Source organism: Megascapheus bottae, chromosome 16 (genome assembly GCF_031878675.1).
Source record: "Megascapheus bottae isolate mThoBot1 chromosome 16, mThoBot2.hap1, whole genome shotgun sequence".
Lineage (NCBI taxonomy): Eukaryota > Metazoa > Chordata > Mammalia > Rodentia > Geomyidae > Megascapheus > Megascapheus bottae.
This window is the reverse complement of record NC_143524.1, coordinates 13401019-13425144: the sequence shown is the minus strand read 5'-3', so window position 1 is coordinate 13425144 and position 24126 is coordinate 13401019. Positions and strand designations below refer to the sequence as shown.

General features: G+C 37.9%; 1 protein-coding gene across 6 annotated transcripts in view; it reads right to left on the bottom strand.

The window, feature by feature from the left end:
• Phf21a (PHD finger protein 21A) overlaps positions 1-18624 on the bottom strand; it is a 158042-nt gene extending 139418 nt beyond the window's left edge. For all 6 annotated transcript variants that reach the window (XM_090347834.1, XM_090347831.1, XM_090347836.1 and 3 more), the window contains exons 1-3: positions 18551-18624; positions 14322-14354; positions 10978-11043 (exon numbers count right to left, since the gene is read on the bottom strand). In XM_090347834.1, coding sequence (XP_090203960.1) covers positions 10978-11043; positions 14322-14354; positions 18551-18604 — 153 coding nt within the window. In that variant the 5' untranslated portion in view covers positions 18605-18624. The remainder of the gene's footprint in view (positions 1-10977; positions 11044-14321; positions 14355-18550) is intronic.
• Positions 18625-24126: the final 5502 nt, after the last annotated feature.

Here is a 24126-nt window from a genome sequence, read left to right as displayed (position 1 = left end):
GCACACAGTCATCTTCAGCTATATACTACACTGAATTTATATTAATATAGTAAATTACAAAGACAGTATTGATTGCTTTTTTTCACTATCCATTATTTCCTATCCTTCTGTTTCCTTGCTAACAACAATTGCTTGAGATGTGAGCTCCAGCTTTCTGATTAGTCAAGTCTTGAACACACTCATCCTGCCACAACTAAATGCTGGCATGTTAACAGAACTGTGGTGAATGAGATGTAAAGTCTATAAGGGTTTCTAATTGGAGTTTTTCTTGTTCTTTGGAAAAGATATTGAAGAAAAAGAAATAAGCCACATGCTAATCCATAATCTATGTATGTATGTATGCATGTATGTGTGTATGTATGTAGGTACGTATGTATGTATCCACCTATTATGTATCTATTTATTAATGCAACATGACTTTCTCAAATTTTATTTTTTGGCTATTTTGTACTATACTTTCCTGCTAATGAACCTTTTGCTGGCAGAAAGGTAGAAGGTGACTCTAGGTATACACTAAGGATGAAAAACACCCCAAGTTGAAGAAATAATAGAACATTACCAAGAAACTATGTAATGAATGCAGATGAAATATGAATGCATTCAGCATAGATGGGCATGAGGCAGAATAATGGAAGCCACTGGGTGTTTTAGTTAGCATATTAATTATCATAAAGGTTTTCATTAATTCTTCTATACATGCATATAATGCATTTTGATCATATTCATCCCTCTGTTACTCTTTCTTATGTCTCTCCCCTCCCTTTTCAGTAAAGGGATTTCTGAATTAAGTCATACAGCAATGCTGGAGAAATACCAAGTTTCTAGATGTACAAAGTTTCCAGGCTGCTGGCCCAAACTCATTTACTTTATTTCTCACACATTTTCCTTTTCTGAAACTAAATCCTCACTAAATCACCTTAAAATAATGAAGCAGGAAACAATATTGAGATCTCTTTACCAAAGGAGAGGGCTTGGACTATGAACGTATGCCTTAGGTATGGACACCCTTGGCTCCAAAATGCTTTCTGAATGCATTATCAATTAATTCTGAACATGCTTCTACTTATTTACTATGCTGGACTTGATGAGTTCAAGTGTGAACAAAACATCAGTCCTTGTCTTTTGGTATTGTACAAATTATTTCAGCATAATGTGATAGGAATAAGCACCAATTTATGCCAAACAAGTAGGCATCTATACCACAGGTATACAGAATATATAAGAGGGCTCTCCAATTTTGCCTAGAGGGTAGAAAGAAATTAAGGAAAACTTTCTGGAAGACCTTACTCAAGAGGGGCCTTCAAAGGGAAAATAAAAAATGAACCAAGCAAACAGGAAAATTCCAAAGGTGGTGATTATGCATGGTGTGCCCAGAGAGCCTAGATGACATCAAGGAACTTATGGGGTAGGTAAGATAAAGAAGGATGCAAAAGAAAGGAGGTATAAATTGCTAAAAGTGTCAGTGTTGATGTGCTTGAGTGAGTCATAGGCAATGGCCAGGTACTTGGACCCGGTACCAGGTCTTCTACCATGCAACACTCTTTTTTGTCAGTTGTGGGGCATGAACTCTGGGCCTGGGCGCTGTTCCTGAGCTCTTCAGCACAAGGCTACCATCCTACCCTTTAAGCCACAGTGGTGGTTAATTGGAGATAAGAGTCTCAAGTTCTTTAGTGTCCAGGCTGGCTTTGAACTGCGATCCTCAGATCTCAGACTCCTGAGTAGCTATGATTATAGGTGATGCTACACTCTTAATAAATGTATGTGAAATAAACAGGAGTCATACTGTGGTAATAATAAAGAGCTTCAAAAAGCAAAGATCCTAGAAAAAAAGAAAAAGATTCTAAAAAAAAATAGAGATAATGGCTTATTTACAAATGGAAACCAGCTCAGAAAAAGCATCTGCTGTACATAGCAGCTATTAGCCAAAAATTAAACTAAAGCTCTCTGAAGTGCTAGAGTCCCCTAAACATTTTGAAATACAGACATATTCGATATAACAATCAAGACAGATACCAAGGCTTGAAGAAAAAACAAAAAACAAAAAACTTATACCAGCTTGGGTGCTGGTCTGATTTTCACAGCTTAAAGCAACTACTCTCACCTAAAAAAGAGATGAGCAAAGAAGGAAAAAAAAACCTACAGTAGATTCCAGTAGTGTTGTCCTGAGACCTGTAATGCTAAATGTTGAGGGTTAAGAATTTCAAATGGAATTCCATCTGCCAATACTACAAACAAATAAATGATTATCATGAACTCACAAGACTTCAGCAAGCAGGCTGCTACACTTGATTTCTTCCACCACACTCAGGTAGAATGCCCTACAATTACACAGCACAACATTACTGAGGTGTAAGTTACTTCACCAAGCTTTTCTTCCTTAAAGAGATAATCAAATATTTGGCCAATTAAGTATAACTTGGCAAGAGAGATAATCATACTCCAAAACAAGGACAAAAGTCAAATACTGGGAACAACAACCATATCATCTGAGCCCTTCCTCCATCTTCTCCAGGCCAAAGAGAACCAGCAAGATTTCCCCTGAAGAAATCTGAAATCCCTCGTTTTCTATATTCTGATACAAAGAAAAAGGAGCTGGTGTTCTATGCATATGAGTGACAGTAACCTGGACCAACAAAAGGACAGTGGTTTCATATAAATATTATACAGAAGGAGGAACTCTTCAGATTTGGATCAATTGGAAAATAGATGTCCCATAATAAAAAGGACCTGTGAGAAAATAAGAGATACTCATAGTTCCTGGCACACTAGTAAATCACACCAACTTGGCTGTGAACAAGGAAGATAACATTCTGATTACTGGTCGAAGCTGTGGATAGTCTACACAGTTGTACATCATGTTTGGAATATTAGAATACACCAAGGCAATGAGGCTAAAGGTAATGTAATTATTTTGCTGCACACTGGTGGCTCATTCCTGTAATCCTGGCTACTCAGGACATTGAGATCTAAAGACCATAGTTCAAAACCAGCCCAAGCAGAAAAGTTCATGAGACTCTCCAATTAACTACCAGAAAACCAGAAGTGGAGCTGTGGCTTAGAACAGTAGAGAACTCTAGCCTTGAGCAGAAAAGCTCAGGGACAGCGTCCATGACCAAGGTCAAGCCCCATGACCAACCAAAAACAAAAAACACAACTATATAATACATGTCTGAGGAACAATTCATAGTCATTTGGATTCATTCTATTCCTGAATTCTGGTCTGATTAATGACATAATCACAGCTACAATGCAAAGTCTATACTTCAGCTGAATTCTTACGATGCAATCCATAAGTTATATGTGAAATACTCTGGCTCCTTAGGAAAGTATTACTTTATATGGAAGATACATGTCATATATAAAACAAATGAGAAAGGGTATCAATGTATGTGAAGTAATGCACCTTCTATCTGGCAAATATAATGTAACCCTTCTATTAATTACAATAAAAATATATGAAAAAAACAAAGTCAATACAACCAGTAAAGGCATGGGTCGACATAAATGTCCATTTAAATACAGCACAACTATCACTACCCCCAAATTGGATGTATATGATACATACTCACTAACTTCTAAACATTCCATAAGTAAGGCAGCATATTATATTACTTAATACCTGAAAACTTAACCAAACAACTCTGTTTATGGGATTAATTTTCTGGCACCCTATATGGAAGTAACAACTTCAATCTTAGATGTGAAAATGAATAATGTTCCTCGGAGGCCTTTATATTAAAAGCCTGGGTTTTGGGTTGCCCTATTAGGAGATACTATGGGTCTTTAGGAGGAAGGGCCTATGGAGGTATTTAGGTGATACTCTGTAGAAGAGCACTGTGTGTGTGTGTGTGTGTGTGTGTGTGTGTGTGTGTGTTCTTTCTCCACTTCCTGTTGGTGATGTGAACAGTGAACTCTGTCATGCCATGGTATGCTACCCTTACCACAGGCCCAAAGCATGGAGAGTACTTGCTCTGGAACTCAAACCTCCATAACTGAACTAAGTCTTTTTCCTTTATAAAGTTAATTGCCTTAGGTATTTTGCTATGGTAATACAAAGCTCACTAATATACCTACATAGCTTAAATGATGTTATTCTACATAGGGACAAAAACCTCTCCCAAGGACTTCAGCACTATTTTACTAAATATGTTCAAATTTGGGAATGGTTCTACAAATGGCAAGATTTATTAAACCAAGTATTTATTTAACTCAGGTTAAAATAATCTGTAAGAAAAAAAGACTATATATTTTTTTTTTTTTGGTGCTGGTCCTGAGGCTTGAACTCAGGGTGTTATCTGTCATAGAGTGCTTCTGCTCAAGGTTAGTGCTCTACTATTTGAGCCACAGCTCCATTTCTGGGTTTTTGGGCAGTTTATTGGAGATAAGTCTCATAGACTTTCCTGCCCAAGCTGGCTTCAAATCACAACCCTCAGATCTCAGTCTCCAGAGCAGTTAGGACTACAAGCATGAGCCACTGGTGCCCAGGAAGACTGTAATTTTTTTTTTCCAGTCCTGGGCTTGAGCTCAGGGCCTGAGCACTGTCCTTGGACTTTCTCAAGGCTAGAGCTCTACCACTTGAGCCTCAGCACCACTTCCGGCTTTTTTCTATGTATGTGGTACCGAGGAATCGAACCCGGGTCTTCATGCATGCTAGGCACGCACTTTAACCACTAGGCCAAACTCCTGGTCCCTGTAATTTTTTTTTTTTAATCAAGTCTTTTTTTTTTTTTTTTTTGCCAGTCCTGTGGCTTGAGCTCAGGGCCTGAGCATTGTCCTTGGGCTTTCTCAAGGCTAGCACCCTACCACTTGAGCCACAGCACCACTTCTTGCTTTTTCTATGTATGTGGGGTGCTGAGGAATCGAATCCGCGTCTTCATGCATGCTAGGCAAGCACTGTTACCACTAGGCCAAACTCCCAGCCCCAAGACTGTAATTCTTAAACATAGCATCAAAAAGAAAACTTACAGGAAAACATCCAAAAATATATAAAGGGGTCTATCTCACTAAAAAGGAATCAGAAAAAAAAGAGTGAAAGAAAATCAAAAGGCAGTTTCATGGAATATTATGAACTATGTATACCATGAACAAATAGCATCAAATCCACATTAATTCATCTTCTAAATTAAAAAAAAAGTATCCCTGCCCCAAGTGTTCTTGGAGAAAATTAGGCACTCATATATATTCTATTAATCTGAAACTGACTTTTCTGAAAGCTATTTGGAAATATGTAGTAAAAGGGATTGATGTTTATTTTTAATAAGGGAAAAGTCTTATTTACACCTTTTGATCAAATGTGAGCAGAAGATTACTGTTCTCAATGTTTCTGTTTTACAGGTTTCTCTTTATCAGGTAGCTTTGCAAAGCATGGCCACATGACTTTTTTTGGCTAATGAGATGTTAATAGTCCGATGCTAGTAGAATTTTAAAATATGTCTTGGTAATCTGGCCTACATCTTATGCTCTAGTGATAAACCATGAAATGAGTATGCCCCAGGTAGCTTCTGTCCCTTCATGCTAGGCCTCAAGAATGAACACATTTAGGGTAAATCTAACTAAACCTACAGCCTAAGGGCAAGCTTGGCCAAGCCACAACTGAAGCAGATGGGTCCCAGCCTAGATCAAGAAAACCTCAAGTGACCTACAGACAAGTGTGAAAAATAAATAGTCATTATTGTAAGCCACTCTGCAAAAGTGGTTTGTTAAGATAATGGTTGAAAAAGGTGCCTACTAATCTCCTAAGAATTTATCCCAAGACAATCAGGAAAAGGGAACATTTAGAGAAGAATATTAATCACAGTAATATTTATAACTGCAATAACCTGAAAAAAAAACTACCATCCCATACGAAGGAGTCATTTTAAAAATTAAGATACAACCAGACAAATATTTGAAGATGTTTTTAAAAACCATGTTTCAAAGAGCACTCAAAAATGTTCATAACAGGGTTAGGAGTTTGGCCTAGTGGTAGAGTGCTTGCCTAGAATGCACGAAGACCTGGGTACCACATACATAGAAAAAAGGGGGAAACGGTGCTGTGGCTCAAGTGGTAAAGCTTTAGCCTTGAGAAAGCCCAAGGACAATGTGCAGGCTGGCCCTGAGTTCAAGCACCAGGATTGGCAAAAAAAAAAAAAAAATGTTCATAACATATTACGTATGCAAGATGTATTTTTAAATATTTTTTTAAGAAAGAACATACTGACAGGTTTTGCTCATTTGTTTGTTTTTAGTGGTAGTAGTAGTAGTGGTACTGAGGTTTAACCAAGGGACTCCCTACTTGCTAGGCAGACGCTTTCTTACTTCCACCATACCCCAGCCTAAGAGTTACCTCTAAGCAGAGAAAAAGGACCATTAGATAAAATCATTTAAGACATCCTCCCATGCTAAATATTTTCCTGTTAAATATTGTCCTAAATGTTATATTAGGAATGAAGGAGTAAATAAACATGTTCACTGCTTCCTAAGACTAACAGTCTAATAAGGAACACATAGTTTAAAGTAGTAATATATGGATATTAAACTGCAACCTGTGATATGCTACTGTAGCAGAAACTACTAATTATTAACATTATGTCCCATTGGTGGCCGTGCCACTAATTAATAAACCACATTTCCCAGCCTTCGTTTCTCCTAGTTGAGATCATATAACCAAGTTCAAACCAAGGGAATTTAACTGGAAGTGGCACATAACAACTTCCAGTAAAATGAAAGGTTCAGTCTTTGTTGCTTTTTCTTCTTACCAGATGGAGCGGCTATTTTAGACTATGATCTGCAAGCGTCATGCTGAGAATGGCAAAGCAACAGAATAGGAGGTGTCCAGGATCACTGACACTGTGGAACCACTCTCATCAGCCCAAGTCTACATCCAGAGTTTGCAGAAGAGAAAGGAGGGAAATTTCACCTTGGTGAAGCTATGTTTATTTGGAGTTTTTCAGGTAGCCACAGATAAACCTAATCTTAAATGGCATAACTCTGGAGGAAAATGGAACATTACCTTCACTGGAGAAGAGTTTCAGAGAGGCTTTCTTGGAGGAAGTAACAAAATTGAGCAGTGAATAAAGCCTGCCCAGTGAAGCCAAAGAGGATGGAAAACTAGGTGGGGAAAACTAAAGATGCAACTTCAGTGTCTTAGGCCTGAATCCCCTAAGGGACAAGGAATAAACTTTGAGATGTTCAATTGCCTCATGGGCCAGTGCAGTTCTACAGCACTTGCCCAGCATGCTCAAGGCCCTGAAGCCCATTCCTACCTAGTACATTTGTAGGGAGAGGGACAGAGACTGCCCCTACCAGAATTCAGAATCAAAACAGAGCACTAAATCAACTAAGCATTTTGGCTCCAATATCAGAATATCTCCATTCTGACAAGAAAAGCACACATACACATATGTCTGCCAAATATAAGGAATGGGGAAGTGCAGAATGATAATGATTTCTATAAAGGAAATTAATAGTTACTTCTGCCCTTTACTATTACTACTGTTTAAACAGTTGAATTTCTTTTTTTTTAACTTTGATTAATAGAAGGGTTACATTATATTCGCCAGATAGAAGGTGCATTACTTCACAAACATTGATACCCCTTTTCATGTTTTTGTCCCCACTTCCCTCCTCCACCCTCTCCTCTCATCTTGTTTTTCCCCCCTTCCCTATCCTATTACATTTGAATTTCTTGATTAGAATAGTTCATATATCATGTTAACATCATGTTAACCATCGCTGGCACAGACAAGAGGTTGTTGTTAAATTCTTTTTAGTAATGTTTCTTATTTATGATTTTAAAAACAAAAAGACTGAAAAATTCAGAAAATACAGAACAAAGAAAAAAATAACAAAAATTAAACTACATATAAAATCATCACCATCTAATCTTTTATATTTTATACACATGTATATGTCTATATGGAAATATACATACATAAATCAAAACCAAAACAGAATTATAATATGGGAAGGTATGTATGCCTTTACAGTATCAGGAGAACATTTCTATGTCACTAAACATTGGTTTTAATACATACGATTAGTTTATTCAATCAAATCTCAGGATTTTTTGTCGATCACAAACCAAAGCCCTGTAAGTCAAGAAGCTGCCCTCAAAAGCTGCCCTGGGGCCGGGAGTTTGGCCTAGTGGTTAAAGTGCTTGCCTAGCATGCACGAAGACCCGGGTTCGATTCCTTGGTACCACATACATACAAAAAAGCTGGAAGTGGTGCTGAGGCTCAAGTGGTAGAGCTCTAGCCTTGAGAAACTCCAAGGACAGTGCTCAGGCCCTGAGCTCAAGCCCAGGACTGGCAAAAAAAAAAAAAAAAAAAAAAAAAGCTGCCCTGGGGCTGGGAGTTTGGCCTCATAGTAGAGAGCTTGCCTTAGCGTGAACAAAGCTCTGGGTTCAATTCCTTGGTACCACATATACAGAAAAGGCTAGAAATGGTGCTGTGGTTCAAGTAGTAGAGCGCTAGCCTTGAGAATGCTCAAGGACAGTGCCCAGGTCTTGAGTTCAAGCCCTAGGACTGGCAAAAAAAAAAAAAATCTGCCCTAGAGTTTCTATTTGGAAATCTCAAGTTATGATTTGAAAGCATGTGAGTTTTTCGATAAAGAACAGAATGAAATTCACTACATTTTAGCCATAAGGGTGCTTCCCCAGGGCCATATTTTCCCAAACAAGGAGCATCATTACATAAATAGTCTTCTCTCCCTCTCTCCACTCCCACCTCCGCTCTCCTCTCCACCAGTATTGCTAAGGATTGAGCCCAGGGCCTCAAGCATGACAGGCTAACTCTCAAACACTGAATTATGTCTACAACCTAGTTACTTAGTTTTAAGGAAGAGATGGAATGCCAGACTGGGGCAGAAATAATGACTAGAAACTAAAAATGTCTACTGTAACAATTAGTGACTATCTGCATTTGCGTGCGTGCGTGCGTGCGTGCGTGCGTGCGTGCGTGCGTGTGTGTGTGTGTGTGTGTGCTGAGTTTGTAGGACTTAAACTTAAGGCTTTGGAAATGTCCCTGAGTGTTTTCACTCAAGGCTAGCGCCCTACCACTTTGACATATAGCTCAACTTCCTGTAACTTTTCTTAAATAAAGCGCAGTGATATTTATACAAATTACTATTTAAGTTTTCAAATGGATATAGAAAAATGTACTGTACCCAGAAAAAGAATGGAAGCGCATATGACAGAGTTCATAGTTTTGCATTCTGAAATGGCATTATTCTTCATTCTTTTATAATTAAAACTTTTCTCACAATACAAAGTTAAATTAAAAAATTGGTCATGAGTTAAAGTGATTCCAATTTTGGTATTAAATAAACCAAAATTTTACATTACTTTTCGCACAAAACATTTGAAATGAACTAGTTCTCCTTAACTGCTGTCCCATTTCCCCCAAGTGTAGGCTTTAGTTGTTTTAACTTTGTGACAGCATCTCCCACCCCTTTCCACTAATCAGCTCTTAACTTCTTTCCCAGCTAGAACACGTGAATTTTTCAGCAAAAGTGACTCATTCATTGGCATCTTGTCAAACTAATCCTGCAACTATAAGGAGGCTTAGTGCTAACAGAACTCTAAAGCTAAAACACTTTCCCTAACACACATCACTTGAATTGTTGAGAACTGAATTTCACTCAGGGCCACACATACTAACACAGCTCTGTTTACATTTTCCCCACAAATCATTCTCCACCATCCTATCTCCTCTAATTTTCATTCTGGCAATTCCTAGTTTAAAATTCCTCCAGTCTGTAGTAAAAACAAGATAGGATGGAATAAGAAAGAGGAGGGAGTTAATAAGACTTGCCCATTCAGCTAGGAGGAAGATTAACTAAATAATTTATCTATTCTACAAAGTTCTTAAATGACCACACAATCCAGACACAATCAGAAATCACTATTCCAGTCCACTAAAATCAAACTTAGTTTAGCTGATAATGAGTTAATGAGCTAATATTTCACTAAACACAAGTTTTAAAAACAACATAGGATCAGTTGTTGAGGACTATTTCACCAAAAATCTTCAATAAGATGTTTTATTAGCAGGAGCAGTAACTAAAAATCACTTTGTCCTTTTGGTTTACTTAGCAAAAAATATTCTTTTTTATTATTTATCTTTAGTTGTACAAAGGAGCTGCCATTTAACAAAACTATTTATGAATACAATGCATCTTAATCAGTGTCCCTTCAACATTCTCACCCATAGACAAATGAGGAGGAGAAGAGGGGAGAATTCAATGCATAGCCTACAAAACATGCATTTTTACTAGAGGAAAGTTGGTAGAGAAGAACAAGAGAACAAATGTTTTATTAGATTACCATGGACAGAGCTAGCTCTAACAATTGCTAAACTCCACCTGGTGGCAGGAACAGCCTGAACTGACATAGAAGTCATCATAAAACAAACAAACAAAAACCTCCAATTATACTTTCCAAGTGCCCTTGGAAAAAAGTTAGGTGCTCTTCTCTTGCCTTAATAGCGTATGTGCAACAAGTTTTCATCCAAGTTTATTTTTCAAATAATAAGTTAATATCTACTAAAGATTAATACAAGAGAATTACAACACTTAGAATGAGAGTCCCACATTTAAAGATCTACTTAACACCGAGTCTGTCCACATGTCAGCTGAAGCCTTTAAAACAGGTAACAAGACACATACAGCAGCTAGGATTCTCTACCACGTATTCCCCACTAACTTTCTTACCCCTTTCCCCTAAGGGTAAACTACAGAGTTTAATTAACACAGTTAACAGCAGCCTGCCACATTGCTTTTAGGTATCTGCCTGTAACATACACTCATGGGATACTCTAGAGACTGATTTCAACCAAAAATAAAAATAGATAAACAGAGCTCAAGCAAAATTAAAACTGAGTCTGGCTGCCCACACTTATTTTCACACATGAGGAAAAATAGCAGTTCTCTTAGAAGCCTCAAGCAGACATATCTTTAGAACACAATGTTAAAAATATGCTCCCCCCACTCTTTCCCTACCTGTTTCTCACTCAAAGCTGTGATTTTGGCTTGGAGTTCATGAAGCTGTTTCTTTAAGTCAGCATTCTGATTAGAAAGAAAAAATATCTGTGAGAAAGATATTCATTTGTTAACAGAATAGTAGCAAGAAGAACATGTATACTGTATTACAAATGATGAAGCAATCATAAGTGTTCAGCCAATCAATTTTGTCATGCATTAAATTGAAATCATATCTCCTCCTAGAGCAATAAATCCTAGCACAGAATAGAGGGGGGCGTTGTTTGTTTGTTTGTTTGCCAGTCCTGGGGTTTCAGGGTCTGAGCACTGTCCTTGGCCTTTTTCCTCAAGGCTAGCACTCTGCCACTTGAGCCACATCAGCACCACTTCCGGATTTTCTATGTATGTGGTACCAAGGAATCAAACCCAGATCTTGGTGCATCCAAGGCAAGCACTCTACCACTAGGCCAAACTCCCGGCCCCTTTGCAACTATTTTGTGTGTTTGTATGTGCATGTATGTGTGCATGCGTGCACACGAGAGAACATGCCCACACAGATACCCATACTAGTTCTGGGCTTGACCGCAGGGCCTGAGGCTGGCACTTGAACCACCCCTAGACTTTAGGCTTTTTTTTTTTTCAGGCTAACTGGAGGTAAGTGTCTCACTGACCAGGCTGGCTTTGAACCATGATTCTCAGATATCTGCTCCTGGATACCTAGGATTACAAGCATGAGCCACCAATGCCTGGCTTTTTGTAACTATTTTAAACCACAGGAAGTTTATATTTTAAAACTTTGTACTCTAATAGTACCTTTTCAGTAAAGTACTGTTACTTGATATAAATTATCAGTTGACAGAAAACCTAAAGCTCCGCTTAATCAGACCAAAACAGGAAAACGGAGGATGTAAGTAAGCCCATGGAGTGTCCTGGGCAGCATTATCAACGAAGGTAAGAGGTTTTCCTCTACTGTCCTCGCCCTTATTTAGTAAAGCACGTGTATTATTTTAGCCTAGATTTGAAAAGCTGTCAGTACTGTAGCTGCCTTTTAACAAACTGACTACAGGATCCTCTCTCAGTTCTCTAATTCTAGGAATCAAAAAGAATATAAGAACTGTTTTAGATGAGACACATTGAACATGCTTGTTTTTACTCTAGGAGAACAGTGCAAAGTTTTAAAGTGCTTGCGATAGGATGAAAGCCTACTACCTAATTACCAACACCAGTTCATGACAGACTGCTTTGCTTTTTTTCCCATTCATACATGATTCCTTTAATTTACCCTGCCTGGTCTTCTATTAAATTAGGTCACACATCCTCCTCTTTTTTTTTTCCTTTGGCCAGTCTTGGGACTTGAACTCGGGCCTGGGCTCTGTCTCTGAGACACTTTGTGCACAAAGCTTACTTAATACTCCATCATCTGAGCCATCTGCCATTTCCAGCTTTTTGACTTAGGTAATTTCTAGCTTTTAGTCAAATGGAGATGAGTCTCACGGACTCTGCTGCCTGGGCTGGCGTTGATCCATCATCCTCAGATCTCAGCCTCCTGAGAAGCTAGGATTACAAGTATGAGCTACTGGCACCCAGTTCCCTCTTCTTTAAGTTTCAGATTTCCTCCATTTTGGCTTTGTGTGTATGTGTATTTGGCACAGGCATCCCTGAGATCATCTATAATGCTGTCTAACAAGTTACTACCCTCAGATCTTTCTAGTTAAATTTGTGGTCTTACATGATTTCCAACTATATCTAGGATTACTCCAGCTGTTGATAACGGAGGTTACATTAGATAGGATGGAATCTATTAATGTAAGGTCTCTCACCTCTCAGTTCCATAAACTCAATTTTTATTAGCATACATTAGTTTAACAAGGAAGGGAGTTAACTGCCCTAACTTCACTATAAATTGTAAATATGTTATAAAAAGAAAAAAGTTTCTTCTGGAAGTTGGGACTGTCAAACAAGAATAAATGTGTGCTACAAGTGTTAGCTCTCAGAATCAATGAATAGTGTTAACATACACACACACATACATACACACACACACACACACACACACACACACACACACACACACACACTAGACTACTAAGCCCTAAATTTGTAATCTCCCACTTCCAAAAGACAACCTACCTTGGTACCATATTTTAGGAATTTATTTCACTTTATGAAATGATATGTCTGCCAGGGGGCACCAGTGGCTCATGCCTGTAATCCTAGCTACTCAGGAGGCTGAGATCTAAGGATCTCAGTTCAAAGCCAGCCTGGGCACAAAAGTCCGTGAGCCTCTTATCTCTAATTAACCAGAAAATTAGAAGTGACACTGTGGCTCAAAGTGGTAGAGCATATATATATATATATATATATATATATATATATATATATATACATATATATATATGTATATAAAACTTGTAAAAGAGATATTGCCTGAATAATAAATACAAATCTCTGGCAGGTAAGGTCACTTTTAAGAATTTCCCTCTAAAAATAGAGTCTAATATGCCAGTGTCTAAAATTCCTATGAAAAAAATTAAACCTAACATTTTATGGATTATTCTACATAAAATAAAAATTATTTGGCCTAATGGTAGAGTGCTTGCCTAGCATGCATGCAGACCCAGGTTTGATTCCTCAGTACTACGTACATAGAAAAATTTGGAAGTGGTGCTGTGGCTCAAGTGGCAGAGCTCTAGCCTTGAGAAAACCCAAGGACAGTGCTCAGGCCCTGAGTTCAAGCTCCAGGACTGGCAAAAAAAAAAAAAAAATTATTCTAAGCCAGTTGAGGGTGGCTCACAGCTGCAATCTTGGCTACTGAGAAGCCTGAGACCTGGATGATCTTGATTAAAAACCAGCCCAGACTGAGAATCTGACAGACTCCATCTCTAATTAACTACCAAAAATGCCAGAGTAGAGGCATGGCTAAAGTCATACAGCAGCATCTGTGAGCTAGAAAACCAAGCAAGAAGCCTGAGTTCAAGCTCTTGCACTAACCCTAAACATAGTAAAAGTTCTATAAACTCCAAGTGATTAGTAATGGTTTGGGGCCATTTTCAATAAATTTAAAACTTACAAACTCTGATTTTTGAGTAACAGCATTTACAGAAATGAATTTTAAACTACATTAAAACTATTAACTCTGAATTTTTTCAAAGCAAGTAACATGAAAGTAAAATAATAGTAACCAAAGATGAAATGATAGCTTTCTTGTAAGAGAACACTGGATTTCCTAATTCCATGAAACATAAACACCAATGTGCTAAAAATATTTGCTATTAGGGAAAAATAGTTTTTGAAATTTAAATACCATCTGTATTTTAACATCATATCTTAATTGAAAAATGAAGTAAATAGGAACAGTGTTTTACCTGTGGATCCTGCTTCATTTGAGCAACCAGTTTCTGGTAATAAAAGAGAAAAAAAGAACCATCAGTCTCACATACTAACTCCATATAACTAATCAGACTCGAATCCCCAAATTTAGGATTTTAGATTCCCTACCCCCCCAAAAAATAAAATAAAATAAACCACCATAATCAAATTGGAACAAAGTTTCTGCATTATAAAGCTAATGAAGCACTTTTTTTTTTTTTGATCAATCATGGGACCTGAACTCTGGGCCTGGGTGCTGTCCACGAGCTCTTCAGCTCAAGGCTACCCCTTGAGCACAGTGCCACATCCAGTTTTCTGGTGTTAATTGGAGATAAGAGTCTCATGTACTTTTTAGTACCAGGGTTGGCTTTGACCATCGATTCTCAGATCTCAGCCTTCTGACTAGCTATGGATATAGGTATGAGCCTCTGAGCCCAACTTCCCATCCCCCTAGTTCTGGGGCTTGAACTCAGGGCCTGGGAAATATCCTTGGGCTTTCCCAAGGCTAACACTCTACCACTTGAGCCACAGCACCACTTCCAGCCTTTTCTGTATATGTGTTACTGAGAAATCGAACCCAGGGCTTTGTGCATGCTAGGCAAGCACCCTACCACTAGGCCAAATTCCTAGCCTCTAAGTGTTCCTTTTCATAAATAAAATAATCAAACTATTATTTCGTATTTGAAATAAAGAAGAACCTGACTTTTAAATGCAGAGACAGGATAGGAAATAGTGACTTTTGAAAAGCAATTAAAGTAAGTTATATGAACCAAAAACCAAAAATCCATTTTAAGTCCTGTCACATCTAAAGTCCCAAACAAGACATGGAACAAAGTTGCATCGCCACACAGTCAAGACTTGGTAAGCATGTTGGTTTGGTGGAGTCAAGTATCAGATGTTAGTTTGTTCATTCTCAGGGCAGCAGGGACACAAGGAAGGATATGTTTGGTGGACCACAGATAGTGTTTGAGAACAAGAAAGTGGAGAAACAGTGCAAAACTGTATTTCTCCAGGAAAGAAAAGTGTATCACAATTCCCAATGAGAAATACTTTACAAAGAAATCAGAAGCCCTGTGAGGTGCCAATAGCTCATGCCTGAAATTTTTGCTTCTCAGGAGGCTAAGGTCTGAGGCTCAATGCAGCCCAGGCAGGAAAGTCCATGAGACTCTTATCTCCACTTAACTGCTAAAAAGTCAGGAATAGCATTGCGGCTCAAAGTGGTAGAGCACTAGCCTTGAGCACAAACAACCTCAGGGATTACACTCAGAATTCAAGCCCCTAGACCAGCACCCGTATACATACAAAAAGAAACCAGAGGCCCAACAAATAATAAAAATGAATGTAATTTGACCTAGCCTAATGGGTAAAAACAATAACCATGGATGAAATAATTGGAAGGATAAAGAAATACAAACAACATGGTAGTAAAAAATTTCCACTCATGAAAACATCTGTTACTCTCTTTGCGTGTCAAGATATTCTTAAATTATTTAGCTATAAAATATTTCTAAAATATATAATAAAATATAATGTGTTCATCTTTTTTAATTTATTAAATTTAAAAAGTCTCAAGTTGTTATTGCTCCTTAAGAGATATGCTATCAATTAAAATACTATGCCACAAACAATAAAAGGCCCATAATTGCTATGCTTTACCAAATGCTTGTGTCTTCAATTTACTTTTGTCTATACAACTTAGTAGAAGCAGTTGGCTAACAAAGCTTGTTATTACCATGCATTCTCTAACAGTCCTGAAAAACCTCAACTCAAATTTGGTGTTTTTGATACACCATGTGATATGAAACTAATGTGAAGATGAGTGAATATGTTGTAATAATATAAGAAATCTCTCTTGAATAAAATATATTATCTATAGAGAATGACTTCTGACATTTATTCTAACTGGAAAAAAGCCCTTCTACCTGGAGCTAACACACATTCAGATGACCTCCAAATACATAAAGTGTGTATCAGTAAATTTTACTTCACATTTGACAGTGAAGGATCTACAATGGCCTACTCTTAATCTGTATAAGTATAATCAAACTTAGGGCCGGGAGTTTGGCCTAGTGGTAGAATGCTTGCCTAGCATGCTCGAAGACCTGGGTTAGATTCCTTGGTACCACATACTTAGAAAAAGCCAGAAGTAGTGAGAGGCTCAAGTGATAGAGTTCTAGCCTTGAGAAAAATCCAAGGACAGTGTTTAGGCCCTGAGCTCAAGCCCAGGACTGGCAAAAAAAAAAAAAGTGTAATCAAACTTAATCCAAGAGTTCCATGGAAGGTTTTTTTATATATATATTTTCAAATCTAGCCATACTTTACATAAGCCTAATTGTACTTTGTGATATGATTACCAGAAAACTGTCTACTCACTAAGATTAATATTTTGAAGCTGAAAAGGCTTTTCTTCTGACACTGGATTTTAAGAACTTACTCAGAATCACACTCACTTTCTCCTCTAGCAGAAGTAAATAAAGCAACTTTTTTTTTTGGCCAGTCCTAGGCTTGAGGTCAGGGCCTGAGCACTGTCCTTGGACTTTCTCAAGGCTAGAGCTCTACCACTTGAGCTTCAGCACCACTTCCGGCTTTTTTCTATGTATGTGGTACCGAGGAATCGAACCTGGGTCTTCGTGCATGCTAGGCAAGCACTCAACCACTAGGCCAAACTCCCGGCCATAAAGCAACTTTTATACATAAGTAACATTTTATATATTCAGGAATAGAAAAGACATGACAAGATGGAAACCTACCTATAAGACGATAAAAATTTCTAGAGATTTCAGGCTAACATGGTTTTCCCCAAGTTACTTTCTACTACAAGACCATAGCAATTTCTCATGGCAAACTTTTTGTCAAACATAAGCAACCAACAGCCAATAGGCAAAATCCAGTCCACTACCCATTTTTGCAGGGGCGGGTTTTGCCAGTCCTAGGCTTGAGCTCAGGACCTGAGCACGGTCCTTGGACTTTCTCAAGGCTAGCGCTCTACCACTTGAGCCTCAGTACCATTTCCGGCTTTTTTCTATGTATGTGGTACCAAGGAATCGAACCCTGGCCTTTGTGCATGCTAGGCAAGCACTCTACCACAGGCAAAACTCCCAGCCCCACTACCTGTTTTATAATGTACTCTTCTGTGGCTGGTTTATCCATAAAAAGCAGAGCAGAAGTCCAGCACCAGTGGCTCACACCACTGAAATCTCCCAGCCTGGGCAGCTAAGTTTATGAAACTCTTATCTCCAATTAACCACCAGAAAACTGGAAGTGACCCTGTGGTTCAAAGTAGTAGTCCACTAGCCTTGAACCAAAAAGCTCAGGGATAGCTCCTAGGCCATGAGTTCAAGTCCCATGACCAACATCTAAGAAAACAATCAGATTTGTCTTTTTGTTGTTGTTAGCATGCATTAAGTGTACCAGGAAGAGTTTCACTGTGACATTTCTGTATATGCATACATGTATTCTAATTGATCTCAATCCCTCTGCTGTTCTCCTTTATTCTCCCCCTTTGTAAACAATTTTAACAGTTAATACTATTCAGTTTTCATGTATGCAAACAAACTACTTGGCAGTCAGATTTTCTTTACCAAAGATTGGAATTAACTCATAAAGCTGAGTCATGTGATGAGTAAAAATATAAAAATATCTGTAGTAGTTCAGTTAAATGTGTTTCATTATTTTTAAAAATCAAGTTATATCACATCAACAACATCCTTCAAATATAAAGAAAAGAGTTGTTGTTTTCCTATCACTTGAGGATATGAAAAAAAAATTGTATTTTTATCTCTTCTCTGAAAAGAAAATCAAGAATATTTTATTTATTAAAGTTTCTTTTTGTTGTTTTTGTTTGTTGTTGATCACTGGCTTAAACTCTGGGCCTGGGCGTTGTCCCTGAGCTCTTCAGCTCAAGACTGGCACTCTACCACTTTGAGCCACAGCACCACTTCTGGTTTTCTGATGGTTCATTGGAGATAATAGTCTCTCAAACTTTAATGACCGGCTAGCTTTGAACTTCCATCCTCAGATGTCAGCCTCCTAAGTAGCTAGGGTTACAGGAGTGAGCCACCAGCTCACCAGCTGATGTTCTGGAAAATAGTAACAGTGCATTCATTGACTAGTGATAACAGGAAAATGACAGTGCTCTTGAATAAATGGCTAAAGATGATTTCAAAACTGGACTGGAAACCAGAAATGAGCCTGTTTACTAATCTTTGCCAGTAATTCAGCATACCTGGTGAACCTGAATTTCCACTTTAAGAGCCTCCTGTAGAGTCTGCAACTCCATCCTCTACTTTCTCCACTTTCTCTATGTCTGCTAGTTCTATAGTTTCTTCAGCCTCTGTTTAAAATAACAAGCTCCTCTTGTCGCTGCAGCTGTGGAGACCAAAAAATGTTGGAGATCATTATGCTGAAAATAAAGAAAATACATGCTAAATAAAATAAGTTAAAAAAATTAAAGTTTCTAACACAGAACAAAATAACTCCAAATCCCTAAAAAGCTTCCTCCCACACACACAAAATTCACTACCAAAAATTCTTGAGTCATTATTATTATTATTAATATTATTATTCATAAGTAGTTGTAGAAGGGGGTTACAATTCTATACGTCAGGTTATAAGGACAATGTTCGTGGTCAATGTCACCCCTTCCTTCATTCTCCCCTATTCCCCCCACCATATCACTACTCTCAGTGTTTTATTCTTCGAGCATCCCTGCATAGAACACTTTAAATAAATGAAAAAACAGAAACAAAAGCAAAAAGGCACAGTCATGAAAACATCCAGACAGCCACTGTGTGCTGGGCACTGTTGTTACATTCTACATGTTGAGGACAGCGTGAACAAGCACTAGAAGGCAGAGAGACTGTCAGCATCCTGAACATGCTGCACTTAGGAAAGACATACAAAACAACATAATAAAGCGTTCATTGTTTAAATCCCACAGTATACAAGAGTTTAGGGCCTCTCAAAAGTTAGAAATCATCTGAAGACTTTCATTTTACTCTGTTTTTAAAATAAACCAAAACAAGGGGGAACACTGATATGATTTACATGCTTAAACTTTAGCGAGGGCTAGCTATTCAGAAGGCTGAGATTTGAAGATCAGGATTTGAAGCAACCCTTGATAGATGAGGTCAATGTCACTCTTACCACTAACCACCAAAAAGCCAGAAGTGAAGATGTAGCTTAACTAGTAGAGCCCTAGCCTTGAGCAAAAAAGTCAGGGACAGGGCCTGGACCAGCACACACAAAAAAGTTTACATTTAACAAGTTAATATTTAACACAAATACTATGTAAGTATAGTATCTAATTATTATTATTTTTTGTTGGTCCTGGGGCTTGAACTCAGGGCCTGAACTTGAGCTTTCCCAAGGATAGTGTTTTACCACTTGAGCCACAGCACCACTTGCAGCTTTTTCTGTGTATGTGGTACCAAGGAATAGAATTCAGGACTTCATGAATGCTAGACAAGCACTCTTACTACTAGGCTACACTTCCGGCCCAGTAAGTATACAGTATTTAAAACAAATACTATGTCAGTGTGTGAGCTACAGAGTTCTGACAGATATTAAAGAATATATCTACTGAGTACATTTAAGGTGGTCTAATAATAAAATTTGCTTTCATCTGTACCATGAATATCATCTTCTTTTCAAACTTGCTGAGACATCTCTTTGAAACTATGTACAATTTCACATGGGATCACATAAAAAGCCTAAATTTGTGACCATAAATGTGACAACACAGTGTCACCTTCCTACCCTTTGCCCATCATTACTGCATTGTCATTTAACAAAATGGATAACACATGGCTCCACTTCCAGCATTTTTGTTTTTTGTTTGGTTGGGAGACTTGGGGTGGTTGATTAGAGATAAAGAGTCTCCTGGACTTTCCTATGCATGCTAGCTTCAAACCATGATCCTTAGATCTCAGCTTCCTGAGTAGCTAGGATTATAGAAGTGAGCCCCTAGTACCTGTCTTGAAAGAATACTTTCAAAAGCAGAATATTTTCAAAAGCAGAAAAGCCTATTTTATTTTTTTCATGGTAACACATAATACCATAGCTCACAGAACTCACATGAATTCTAGAAACTACTTGCAGATTACAAACAGTAGCTGTCACTACTGTGACAAAGGGTCAGCTTTGAGCAACATAGCTCAGGGGCAGCACCCATGCCCTGAGTGCCAAAATAAATTAATTTTAAAAACATTACGGGTTACTTACTTTCTTCTTTGTGGGATATCTATTTTCCATGAAACTTTTCCATAAAAATATATGCCTTTTAATTGATAAGGCATTAGAAAATGCTGATACTAAAAATGCTTAAGAAATGCTTACAAAAAGAAAAGGCAAAGCCAGAGTTTAACCTGAGGAGCTGACAGCTTTTACTTCCCCATCAGATTATTGTCTGCTTATCAGAGATATACAAAGACAGGAAGTTTTATTTGGCATGGGACTTTAAATGCCAATTACCCAGTTTATTTCAAAATAAAATTGAAAGATTAAAATGATACAGAAAAACTTTGATTCATTCATTCAAAATCCATTTCTCAGAAAAGTCTCTTTTTGGTTAAGAATTTTAAGAGACTAGTATCTAATTAAAGGAAGAAATTATAAACATACATTTATAGTTTCAAAGACAAGACAAACACATGCTAAATACTTAAAAACAAACAAACAAACAAACTCGGGAGTACCAGATGTCAGTGGCTCATGCCTATAATACTAGCTACTCAGAAGGCTGAGATCTGAGGATCCTAGTTCAAAGCCAGCCTGAGTAGAAAAGGCCTTAAGGCTCTTACGTTTAATTAATTACTAAAAAGACAAAAGACAGTGCCTAGACCCTAAGTTCAAGGCCTAGTAGCAGTAACAAAAACAAAACAAATGGGGTAGGAGGGGGGGAACTTGGAGAATCTTAACTTAGCCATTATCTGCATGAAATTTGGGGGCAACTTATGGGATAAAAATATTTTTTATTTGTAAAAGATGATTTATTATATTTTGAACAATCCTGATAAGTTAAAGACAATCAATTCATGACTGCAAGGTGAATATAAACTGACAAAATAGTCATTTCAAGTACAATGCCTTCTATCATCTAAAAGCTACCATCAGTGAGGGCACTTGTCTGCAACAACATGCCAAAGTTCACAGTCTTCAATTCAAGGCTGTACACACCAAACCACTGGGGTATCCAGTGGCTTCTCACCTTCAAATAACAAAACATATATAAACAAACATCCTCAAAAACCAAATATTTCTCAACATAATATATATGATATATTTCTATTCATACATTTTCTAAGAAAAGAGTTTCTATTTTTCCAAGTAGTTTTACTTGGACATATGTGACTTCTAAGTCTTTTGTTATAATTTCAAAAAATGTATAAGAAAGCTGTAACTCTGATTTTACTAAGAAATGTTTTGCTGTTACCAAACTAATACAAACCCTTTTCCAATAAAAATATGACTGATCAATCAACAGTTACTTTAGAAGTAAGCCCACGACAATGCATTCACAGATTGTCCCTAGAAATTGACATTATTCAGTTCTGTATATCATAAATGTATTTGGTGAAAAAATTCTCTGCTTTTTATTTATGTATGTAGGCAATACAGGGAGGTGGGAGGTGGATTTTGAACTCAGGGCTCCAAGCTTGCTAGGTTAGCATTCTACCACTTAAGCCCCACATCCAGCTCTGAGTTTTTGCTGGTTATTTTGGAGACAAGAGTCTGGTGAACTTTTCTCCCTGGGCTGGCCTTGAAACCTTGATTTTCCATTTCTCATCCTCCTGAATAGAGAAGATTCAGGCCAAATTCAGCTAAAGAAGGTTTAATACTTTAAATAGGAAAAAGTAGTCAGAATCAATTCATATATTCTTATATCTTGTCCCATGGGTAATACCAGATTTCAATTTCTTACTATCTAACATAAAGCAAGATAAAATATATTTGATTATTAATTAAGTGCTAAAAATTACCATGGATGCTAAAAATAATAAAATTATTTTAACAGTATTAATTGAAACCATTATTAATATCAAAACTGACATTAAAAGTTAATGGTGTTTTCTTATCATTTAACAAGTTTTCAACATCCTGATTTCCTTGTAGGGTGGAATTTCTTTGGTGACTCTCCACCGGCCAGTGGGAACTGTTCTGCAGAGAACAGTGCTAACCATCTATTCAATCTTCACAGTTGCTATGCTCAATGCCTAGGGTGACAGTTATTAACAAAAGTCACCAGAGAGCAGTGGTACTCACTAGACACTATGTTGAAAATGAACTATACAACTTGTAGGTGGAGACAGGAGGGGAAAACTGGGAAACACAAGGGAAGGGGTGATACTTTCTAAACAGAAATGTACTCTTGACTTGACTTATGCAACTGTAACCCCTCTGTACAGCATCTTTATGATAATAATATTTTTAAAAGTCACCAGAGTTGGTTAGATCTTTTCTAAAGTATTCAGTTAAATAGTCATGCTGTTTCATAATCATTAGATGATGTTTCTTGTTTATTCAGTCTATCTTTCCCTTGTATATTTGTGTGGTTTGGGAGGAAGAGAACACATTCTCATTTTTTATGAAAGGAATACATACAGGACTCGCAGCACTGAGCCAGGGGCTTTGTGGTGTTTAGACCTGGACAGTTGCTTCTGGGGTTGTGGCAGGGCATTGTCCTTCTGCCTCACTCAAGCCTAATCTCAACATGCAGTTAACCTCAGCTTCCTTAGCTTCTGGAGCTACTCTGCGGGTTAGAAAAATGGAGGAGAACTGAAAGGGAATAGGCTGAACTTTACTGTCAGTAGGTTAGGAAGTTGTGTGAGGGATTGGATTTGGGGGTGGGCTTATATAGGGCTTAACAAGCAAGCAGAAAATTTACAATATGCTATGCTTTCTTTGGGGCCAAGGGCAGTGTCCTTGGCCAGGACCAGACTAACATGGTCCTTGGGTCTAAGGTTGGAATGACCTGCCTGCCGACAAGCACATGAAGGCAAGACTCAATCCTTCATAGTCCATCTTTAGCTATATAAAAGGATCAAGCCAAGAGGGGAGAGGCAGGTCCTTCATATAGGGTCTTTGGATGCATAAAAAGACTAGGCTGAGGCAGGAGTTTGGCCTAGTGGTAGAGTGCTTGCCTAGCATGCACGAAGACCCAGGTTCGATTCCTTGGTACCACATACATAGAAAAAGCTGTAATGGTGCTGTGGCTCAAGTGGCATAGTGCTAGCCTTGAGAAAGCTCAAGGACAGTGCTCAGGCCCTGAGTTCAAGTCCTACAATTAATAACAACAAAAAGATCGGGTAAGAGGGGAACAGCATGGAGTTACAACAACGTAGCATATACCCCTGCCTATGCTGCCCATGGGCATGGGCATGCATGCATGCACGCACGCACACACACACACACACACACACACAATTGTCCATCTCTCTACACAGACATGAAGTATGTCTACTTAATTATCCTAACCACACCCAACAATAGGAACACAAAATTTTAAGGAATTCAAAATGAAGAAAATTGGAGAGTAGTGTATAAAAGCACAGTGACAGTGAGGCTAAAATTTCATAACTGGTTGCCACATTTACTGGAAAGTTAGTTACTTAAAAAACATCCAGATAAGCCTGGCCAGAATCTTATAAACATAATACCACATAAAGGATAACACAAGAGGGTGTGGTGTCTCAGCAAAACTGATAATTACTTAATAGACATAAAGTTAAGGGAAACAGATGTTAGATCAATATAAAGAATTAAGGAGTAAAGCTATATGAAAAAGGAATGGGTTACCTTATG